General features: G+C 35.5%; 2 protein-coding genes across 2 annotated transcripts in view; one reads left to right on the top strand and one right to left on the bottom strand.

Annotated features, from left to right (window-relative positions):
- Positions 1-2,637, top strand: part of LOC110032759 (glutamic acid-rich protein-like) — a 40,658-nt gene extending 38,021 nt beyond the window's left edge. The window contains exon 10 of the mRNA XM_020736507.1: positions 2,356-2,637. The gene's annotated coding sequence lies outside the window, so the exon portion shown is untranslated. The remainder of the gene's footprint in view (positions 1-2,355) is intronic.
- A 482-nt stretch (positions 2,638-3,119) lies between these two features.
- Positions 3,120-9,549, bottom strand: LOC110032763 (probable WRKY transcription factor 75). Its single transcript, XM_020736511.1, has 3 exons — positions 9,359-9,549; positions 8,514-8,657; positions 3,120-3,475 (listed from the first exon to the last, which is right to left on the bottom strand). Exons 1-3 carry the CDS (start codon positions 9,547-9,549, stop codon positions 3,283-3,285), a joined length of 528 nt encoding a protein of 175 aa, XP_020592170.1. The 3' UTR covers positions 3,120-3,282.
- Between the last annotated feature and the right edge of the window lie 416 nt (positions 9,550-9,965).

The following is a 9,965-nucleotide window of genomic DNA, read 5'->3' as shown; positions in this document are numbered from 1 at the left end:
GGAATGCACTCAGGAGCGGAGGAGGGACATGTATGAGGTGGGGCAGATCCAGAAGCGTTTTTACTTGAAGGTTTTAAGTTTTAAGTTTGGATGCAACTGAGAACATTGAGAAGAAGAATGTCCAAACATACAGGGCAATGAGTACAATAAAGTGGTATTTGTTCAAGTTCTGCTTGTTGCCAAAATCCCTGATGTTGTGTGCCAATCCATATTTCTCCCGGAAAAGGTAAAGTATTATCCCTTTCTATCAAAATTCTGGCTTCTGAAGGTCGAGTTAGATTCACTGTAGGCGTGTCAGTTTTGAGGGGTTTACCGTATACCATCGCTAAAGCGAAGAGAAGCTCTTGATAAAAAAGGTGGATCTTCAGACCTGGGAAGCGGAGCCAAACAGGAATGATAGGAGGTTCAGTATGGGGTCAAAATCCACCGTCCATTTTAAAACTTTCATCACCTGGTTTTCTATTCGAAGAAGTCTTCTCGCAAACAAATGGGTGTAGTCTTCATCATTTGATAATTGAATCAGAATGTGGCGACCATCCAATTTATTGATCTTCCAACCCCCTTTCAGCTTCATTTGTTCAAAGTCCTTTCGAATTAGTTCAAGTTTAGGGTTTCCATAAAGAAACTTACCTACTAAGAACAGTCGACAGGGCACAGCTAGGGTGGAGATTTCTGCCTCAGTAAGAAAGATTGCAGGTTTGCCGTTTTTACGGGAAGCTTTTTTGAGAAATCCAGTTTCAATGCCAAGGGCAAAATTGTCATGGTATCGTTGCGGAAACATATTGGAAAGAGGGTCGGAGACGGGGTTATCACTGGCGAGGGCAGCGTCGTAGGAACGCCCTGATGCCATTTCTATCGATCGGCACAGACGCAGTCGATCGACACGCCGCAGTTTCTATCGATCGGCACAGACAAGCCCTGTGTTACTGGCGCGAAGGAACGTCGCAGAGAAGACAAGCGCAGGGGAGTGAGCTAGCGAGCGTCGGTGGACGACACAGAGTGCGCGCCTTCTCTGATGCAATCGACGCCGCCAAAGCAATGGCGATCGGGGGCAGATCGAAGAAAGGGTTCGCCATAGGGCGGAACCCTAGCAGAGCGGCGGGACGACGACGACGACGACATGAAGCTATTATGATATATATATCTCTTGTTATTATATATATATATATATATATATATATATGCACGCACACACACGGATACATATGTGCGCATACCTACGCAGACGCGTGCACGCACATGTGATTGAAAAGAGGGCAAAATAAAATTGTGGAAGTCTTTCTGTCTGTCTCTCTCTCTCTCTCATGCCATTCCGGATCCTTAGAAAGGTGTTTGAGGATTGGATTTAGTGGCTTGGTGTTGTGGAATGGCTACATAAGAGAATATATGGAGTTAATGGAGTTTGGAAGGGAAAGCAAGAGTTCTACTGGGAGAACTAACAGTTAGCACGACAAACAACGATACCATTTAGGCACATAAACCAGGGGAGATTCAACACTTAGTCCAAAAGTTACAAACACCACTTGCACACATAAAAAATGATGTCCCTCCTTGGGGCCTAAATTAGAGAAAACAACCTCTCAAATGCACAAATCAAAAACATAAAATTGTCCAACGGGTTCTAAAATAACATACTTATATTAGGATTAGAAATTAAACCCTAATTATAAATTAAAATGAGGCAAATAGGGCCTATCACAACCCAATAGGCGGGAATTCTTCTGCTACAACTATCGTGGGATGGTAAATCTTATTCCCATGAAGGTTTGTCTCAAGTTGGGATAATACCATCTTTCAGAGCATGGGACTTTTACTTGTCACTCTCCATAGATAGAAGGGGCTTCACCCTCTTCTTTAGAATCTTTTGTATTCTCGTAATATGGCAACAAGACATTGACGTTAAAGGTAGCAAAAATATTGTTGTTTCTTAGCAGATCAATCTTGTATGCATTATCATTGATCTTCTTAATAATCCTGAGCTAACAGGTCTCCGAGAGAGTCATCTAAGTTTGTGGCATAAATTATCAAAAGTTTTCCCAAGATAGGGGCTGTCAAAATAAGAGGCATCATTAAGTTGGGTTGCCAGCTCTAAGCTTGAGCTTTTCAAATGCTCCTATAGGAAATCTACTCTTCTTCAATCTTCTCCACACCAGAAGACCATAATTTTCTTGGATTTATTAGCTTGCTTTTGATATTTGGTGTTATGCTTGACAATTTTTGTCCTCAATTGCTCATGCAAGGTCTGAATTTATCCCACTCTAACCTTTGCATCCATGTTTCTCAAATGTTTGTTTTGTTAAGAAAGCTGCTCTCTGTAGTTTTTCTCATACATAAAAAATATTTTCTCTCTGCTAGGTCAATCGATCGGATGTTTCAGATCTCAATACATTTGCATTCTTGCTACTTGTCAACACGATTAAGATAGATCGTGTGGTTTTTAGACAAGTAATCAATTAATAGTATGTTTAGGATATTTTTCTATCTGCTTTGGTTTTGATACCGTCTTTTTACCGTTGGAATGATCGACAATTGTTCTCAGTTTTATTATTATTTTTTCAAAATTTTATGTGGGAGTGTGGATCAAAGAGCACAAATGTGGGGCTCTAGAAAAAGAAAAATATAAGTAAAATAAGTCAAATTAGTTTGATGTCATTTGTCTTGTTTCAACAAATTATGAGAAAAATGTTTCTCTTTTTTTTTTATATTTTGGTGATGAAACATGAAATTTTTTGGTACTTGTAAGAAGAAGACATGTGAATCACAATAATGAACTAGTGTTGAATGGTGACTTGTTAATAAAAAAAAAAAAAAAACATTTGTTCAAATCTCTTTGGCAAATTCTATTTTCTATTATTTTCTAAATTACATACAAATATTTTGTTTATGCTAATATTGGATATTAATATAAAAGAAGGAAAAACATTAAAAAATAAATAAAAAAAACTAAAATAAAAAGTAAGATTTACTTACATGCCCTTTATTTCTATGTATTTATATATCTCACCACCTAACATTCAATTTTTACATAAATAAACCATCTTACATAAAAATACAAATTCCACTCTTTAAAAGTTGAAATAGTGATATTTTTGTTGTGATACCAAAGACCCAACATGATATAAATGTAAAAAACAAAAAAGGTATAGGCGCTAAGCATGTAAATACATAAAAATTATGGGGCATGCATGTTAACTAACTGCCCCAAATGAAGATGGTTACATAATGAACAAAATAAAAACAGATAATGGTGAATTGTTTGTTTGATGGGATGGAATACAGAGTTCATGGTGTTGGTTTCAGGAATGAATGGGAGCTAATGGCAGGTTGAGGAAAATCAGTGGTGTATGGCCTGCAATCTGGACTCATATGATTATGAGTCCCTTCGTATATGGTTATCACGTAGTTTGAATCGCTGCGATCTCTCTCGACTCTCTTTTTGACCTCGCAGCCTGTGCTCGAGCATCTGTAGTAGTTCCTGCAGCCATACATCATCAATATATTTGATGAGGAAAATCATCAATTTTGGTTTTTAGATTTTGTGGAGGAAAATATTAAGTCCTGGATGATGGGCGTGCGGACGACGGCGTAAATCCTACTGTACTAAAATTTCATATTTATATACATTACAATCGAATCTATAATTTCACTATATATATATATATATATATATATAAAGCTTCGAAGTGAGATATGTAAATGAAAGAAATGTGTGCTTTTTTTTTGACTTGCTAGGAGCAAAAATATAACTATATATATTTAAATGCAAGAGCCCTCTTAAATTTTCCCATGGTTCTAAACATATACAAATTGGATGTGCTGAATTAGATCATTTGTTCTTCTTTGTTGTTATGCATGATAGTTACATCATCTGAGTTTGAATGTCCCCTTCGCGACAATATTCGTAACTAACATATGATGTCTACTCTAGAAGTGAATGAGTAGAAAAATTAAACTTGAACTCTTCTTTTGTGATAAGATTCATAATGTGTGGGTGAGGTAAATTCTAGTGATGAAGTTTATTTTCTGAGAAATGAATCTAAGATAACTCGGGATGTTATTCGTCTTTATTTCATATTCTTTTTGGCTTCATAGAAAAGATATGAGAACATCGATACTAGTGAATGCCTCAACTCAGTCTTGTCAAACAATATATATGTTGCACGTAAAACCCAAGTTAGATCCAAGAATTTGTTTGATACAAACTTGAACTCAAATATCGAGGACCGACAAGTGAAATTAGGTAGGTCGTCAAATGATGAGAGCTAGCTCAAACTCTCATGCCTAGAGGATGAAAGTAGACCAGCATAGCCGCTCGTAGCTAGACGACAAATCTAAATCAGTTTGACATATCACACATAAGAAATTATTTCAAGGGCTAAGGTGGTTGGACAACCATACTACCTCATAATAAGCCATATAAATTAACATCTATTCATTCATTGAGAATTTTGTTTGGACCTAAATATACAAAAAAATAGGAGGCCATGAAAAAATAAATCAAATCTTATTGTTTTTCTCCCAAAGAAACTACCACTTCTATACCAAGCTTTTCCTAGAAGTGTTTTTATACTTTACTCAGAAAATCTATGCTTTTATACTATATATGATTTAATTGAACTTGATGTCTCTCAATCCTAAGGGAAGGCTCTCTGAGGCTCCATGAAAAACTTTGGATTCAATAATTAGAAACTGAAATTTATTTATGAAATATAAGACTTTTTTCGTTTGGCCTTAAATTTGCCATGGAATCATTAAAAATAGAGAAGTGTTTTATTATTATTATTGTTATTATTATTATTGATGAGTTGTTAAGAAGTTTTCTTATTTGACATGAATCTCAAGATATAATGTTCTAGATTCAAATTAAAGAACTTCTAAGTTATCGATTTCAGTATGTTTATAGTCGAACTAATAGTCTTAATAAGACGAATCAGATGATACCGAAATTGGTTCACTCTGAGTCCAATCAAACCCAGATTAAACTATTAAGGCACATTTGGTAATTTTGTATCGTCAATTTAATGATCTAATGAACTTCAATTTTGACATATTTATAGTCAACCAAGCATCTCGGTGACAAGAATCGAACGAGCCCAAGTTTGTTTAATTCTGAGGTCATTAAAGCCCTTAAACCTTTAAAAAAACTCATGTGATCAAGGGTGGTCAATTTGGGATGTATGATCAACTAATTGTTAGGGAAGTTATTTGTCAAATTACCAAAATATCAATCTCCCAGAGGCTATAAATAGAATCCTTATCTTCAAATGAGGGAGGAGAATAAGTTAAATTTCAATACTTGGCTCAATCCGACCGAGGCAGCATGCACAACCGCCCATCACTAATGACTTAATCTAATACTGCCTAGATAGCCCGTTCAACCATCCACTGCTTATGAATCAACATAACTCGACACGGGTAGCCTATGCAACCACCCTTCACTCATGACTCGAGTTGACCTAGGTTGGTCAGCGCACTCAACCACTCACGCCCGCGCTCCACTAACCTAGCCCGGCTCGGTACTCTCCACAACTCCAGCACAAGCTATCACAAGTACAAGCACATGCCTGCTTGCACCAGCTTGTCCCTGTATGAGTCGTATAATATGTGCCTGCGTTCGTACCTTCATGCATAACCACTCTCCTTTGTTTTTACGACCACACATATGAGCCCGTGTATACTTGAATACACCTCTAAATCCCTATCATTGCTCTATAACCACTACCACCACTGGAGCAATGTTGTTCGACAGCCACCATCACCTTCAAACCACAACTACTCTGCCTTTGTGCACCATAACGTCAACAACTTGATTCAAATTTCATGGAGTACCCAGAACGACAAAATTCTCATTGAGATACGAACTTTTTAGAATGTCTTTATGTTCAAACGACATAAATAACATAACCCAAAAATAGGGGCCAACTAATAAGTCAGTCATAAAGTTTATCATTTGACATGAAACTCGAGGTATTTTTTATCAAAAAAACATTCTGAATTCAAATTAAAGATCACACGGGACCTCAATTTCAGCAATTTTATAGTCAAACTGGTCGTTTAGATAATACCATAATTGGTTTAATCTAAGTTCAATCAAACCTAGATTATGCCATGTAAGCACCTTTGGAGGAATTTAGATTATTAATTGAATGGTTACATGAACTTTAAATTTGACATATTCATAGAAAAATCAACCATCTCGACAAGTGGAATCCAAAGAGCCTAAGCTCGTTCATTTTCTAGAATATTAATGCACTCAAATCATTAAAAGTTCAATATGATCAAGGGGGTCAATGTGAGTCGTCCGATCAAGCGATTGGAAAAGTTATTCACCAAAGGATCAAAATGTCATTTTCCTAAAAGTTATAAATAGAACCTCCCTCTTCAATTGAGGGGAGGAGGAAAATAAGTTCAATTCTAGTGTTATTCTGGTCAGAAAACCCGATGATAACTTTTAGTCTCCATAATTACCGACCACCATTGACAACCGCGCGTTCACCGGACGCTGTCCACTGTCAACTACAGCCGACAGCCAATGCTCGCCGCTGTTGGCAAAATCTGCTTGCTAATGTTATATCCCAAATATGTCGTGACACATAATACTCTATTGAAGATTGACGATAACTCATGATGACAATTGTTTACGATCGTTAAATTTAGAATACAATGACTTCTTTAGATTTTTGAAGTTTTTTCTATACTGTATACAAACAAGCATTGTAATTAGTATAAAGTTGTAACCCTGCTTTCTTAGTTGTGAAAAAATAAGGTGTATAATTGTACTTACATGCACATATGATAATACTCTATTGAAGATTGACGATAACTCATGATAACAATTGTTTACGATCGTTACACTCAGAATACGATGACTTCTCTAGACTTTTGAAGTTTTTTTTATACTGTATACAAACAAACATTGTAATTAGTATAAAGTTGTAACCCTGCTCTCTCAGTTGTGAAAAAAAAAAAGGTGTATAATTGTACTTATATGCACACTTATAGTGGATTACTGTGATTGGGTGTCTTCTCTTACTACTCTTCAAATTTTTATATGGAAAAAAAGTTGTATCATTTTTTCCCTTTTCAAGTTTTTCCATGTAAAAAATTCAGTTGTCTTCTCTTACTACTCTTCAATTAGTTGTGCATGTGTTGGATCTTCGTGCAACACTTAGACAGTAATTAATCACACTACTACTATAAAGTTTTCGGCGCGCAACAATAATCATGACTCACCTATTCTCTACGCTCTCTTTTCATAAGATACGAGAATTTAAGATCTTCTGAACAAATAAAACAAATGTTTATACACTAATTTCTTCGCAGCCAAAACGACATGATTTAGATGAAAGGTAGGAGCCTTCTTCTTCAACATCCAACTATTGCCAACAACAACTTTTGGGTGTAACTGAAGACGATGTAAGAGCCCGTATATTTATTTTTTTGCTTCTGAAAGAAATTAATTTTTTCAATTTACATGATAACAATCAGAAGCTTTGAGTGCTCTTCAAAATAACTATGATCACCACAGACCATTGCTTGCTAGTTGTTGTTCGTTCCACTTGCGACCACTATCATACATGGCATGCATCGATTTATTCAAATAAAATTATAAAAAAAAATTAAAAATATAAAAAGGTGATCCTAAATGGCTCTAATAATCTTGTCAATTTATGTATTTGATACTTAGACGATTCAAATTTGCCTAAGGTTAGATTCATTAACTCGGTTGTATTATTATTGTATAGCAAAAATGAGTCAAACTGAATCTCTCAAGGGGACTATCTAGCCTGGATGACCGACTAAGCCTAGAGGACTGGCCGACAGCCTGAATGACCGATCAAACCAGCCTAAATGTTAAAAGTCCGGATGATGAGAAGTCTATACGAACAGAAGTCTGAGCGACCAGCAACCTGAATTAGCCTAGCTAAAGATAGCCGAGCCATTAGCCCACTTCTGTAAAATACCCAAAATAATCCATATAACCCTTTTGAAAGCAAAGTTAGAGATGCAATTTTCCTTCATTGCACTCTCTTTATTATAAATATGAAGGCCAAACATATCGCACTTCTCTCTCTCTCTCTCTCTCTCTCTCTCTCTCTCTCTCTCTCCTTCCTTTCTAGCGATCTAATCCCTTGAGTTGTGGTCCAAGAAAAAAATTCGATTCAACAATTATTAATTATAGTTAGTCCTTATTAGATAAACATGCAAAATAATTGCCATTTATTTTAAATTCCATTCATAAACTTCAATTCACCTTTTAGTAATGAGATGGCTTGGAAAAAATTGAATCGATTTAAATTAAATTAGAATAGTTTTCTATAATCAATAAATTTTCAATATTAATTAATTCAAAAAAATCACATAACTTAAAAAATAAATTTTGATCGAATTAAAATCTTATTATAGACCTAGTGGGTCCCACGAGGTCGTTGTGATTAAATTTGCTCTATATATAATCACTAAAATTAGCTTAAAAACATATATTAATTAGCACCCTAATTAGGAATGCATACCTTGGATTTGGGCTATTCTTCACAGCTTTCTTCCCATATTTCCTCCACTTGAATCCATCATCCAATACCTCCACCTCAGACTTTGTCCTGAACCCAATCCTACAACCAGCTTCTGCCTTCCTTCTCTTCACCTCCTCATATTCCCTTCATATTACAAACCCCAATATAAATGGCCACAAACATAAATAATGATTTACATACATACACATATGTATTTACATATCTAATACCTAAACTTCCAATTGAATGATTTGGGTGGTGTAAATGTTAAGAAGTAAATACTAGATGTTGGATGTGCAAATACATAGGATTTGGTTGATATGCATGTAAATGCCCCAAAGAAAAATACATACACCCAAATCACATAAAATGATTAAGTATATCTTTTATATATGAGAACTAGCTATTACTTCATATTCATAAGCATAATAACAATAAGGGAAATTTGCATTTATATCACATAATTCTTATATATTTACATATATACTACCTTAATTTTACATCTACTTTCTTAACACCTTTAAACCATATATGAATAGATGTATTTTACATTTAAAAAAAAGTAATAAAAATGATATTTTTTATATGATATTAAGACTTTATATATTTTGCATGTATAAATTTCATAATAACATATGAATCTATAATTTCATGATTTAATTACATAATCACCAAACATGACCCAAACTAACCAAATTATCTACATCCACCAAAATATACTTTAAATGCAAAAAAAAAAAACCTTTTGAAATAACTAATTTAATTACATAAACAAATCAATTATATTTCCACGGAAAAATAACTGCAAAATAAATAAATAAAAATCACATCTTGAACGTACGTACATCTGACACTCATATAAATCGCCGCTCTCCATCATTCGAAGCATCGGAGCTTCCAACGCTCCATCGAAATACTGACAGGCGTCGAAATCGGAAGGCTCGCCGCCGGCGATCGCCGGCGGTGATAATAATTCTGCGAAATGAAGAGAGGAGAAGTAGCTGCTCTTCTCATTGGGCTGCAGGAGAGCCGCCATTAATGCTTCAGTGCAGCTATCGATTCTGATTTATATAAATTGTAAAATGATTGGACGGACATTGGCTTTCCACGTGGCAGCATGCAGCTCTCACGATTTCTATGTGTAAGTGTACCCGAATGTTAATGATTCCACGTGTCAGTTGGTGGAGCGTTTGCGCCGGCGGTGCCTGGGGGTGGGAGTTGGGTGTGCAATGAAGATACCATGGGGGTGAAGTGAAATTTCTGGGATGTTGCCAGGTGTCAATTTCATAGTGTGTCCGGATGGAGATGTTGACCTTAAGAAGTGGAGCCACCTTGGAGTCAATGGGTGTGACGTGAGTGGATTTCCATCCTCATGCTAATGCAAAAATATTACATGTGCATCCAAATTTTGTGTTTCATATATATATATATATATATATATATATATATATA

This window comes from Phalaenopsis equestris, unplaced genomic scaffold, assembly GCF_001263595.1.
Source record: "Phalaenopsis equestris unplaced genomic scaffold, ASM126359v1 Scaffold001021, whole genome shotgun sequence".
NCBI classification, from domain to species: domain Eukaryota; kingdom Viridiplantae; phylum Streptophyta; class Magnoliopsida; order Asparagales; family Orchidaceae; genus Phalaenopsis; species Phalaenopsis equestris.
The sequence above is the reverse complement of the archived record's forward strand: the minus strand, read 5'-3'. Positions and strand labels throughout refer to the sequence as shown.

Bases quoted from the DNA above. Each gene is read 5' to 3' on its own strand.
- LOC110032763 (XM_020736511.1), bottom strand. From the start codon at position 9,549: ATGGCGGCTCTCCTGCAGCCCAATGAGAAGAGCAGCTACTTCTCCTCT. The intron at 8,658-9,358 runs GTACGTACGTTC...TGTAATATGAAG, and splicing joins GATTTATATGAGTGTCAGAT to GGAATATGAGGAGGTGAAGA. The intron at 3,476-8,513 runs GTATGCATTCCT...GTATGGCTGCAG, and splicing joins AAGAATAGCCCAAATCCAAG to GAACTACTACAGATGCTCGA.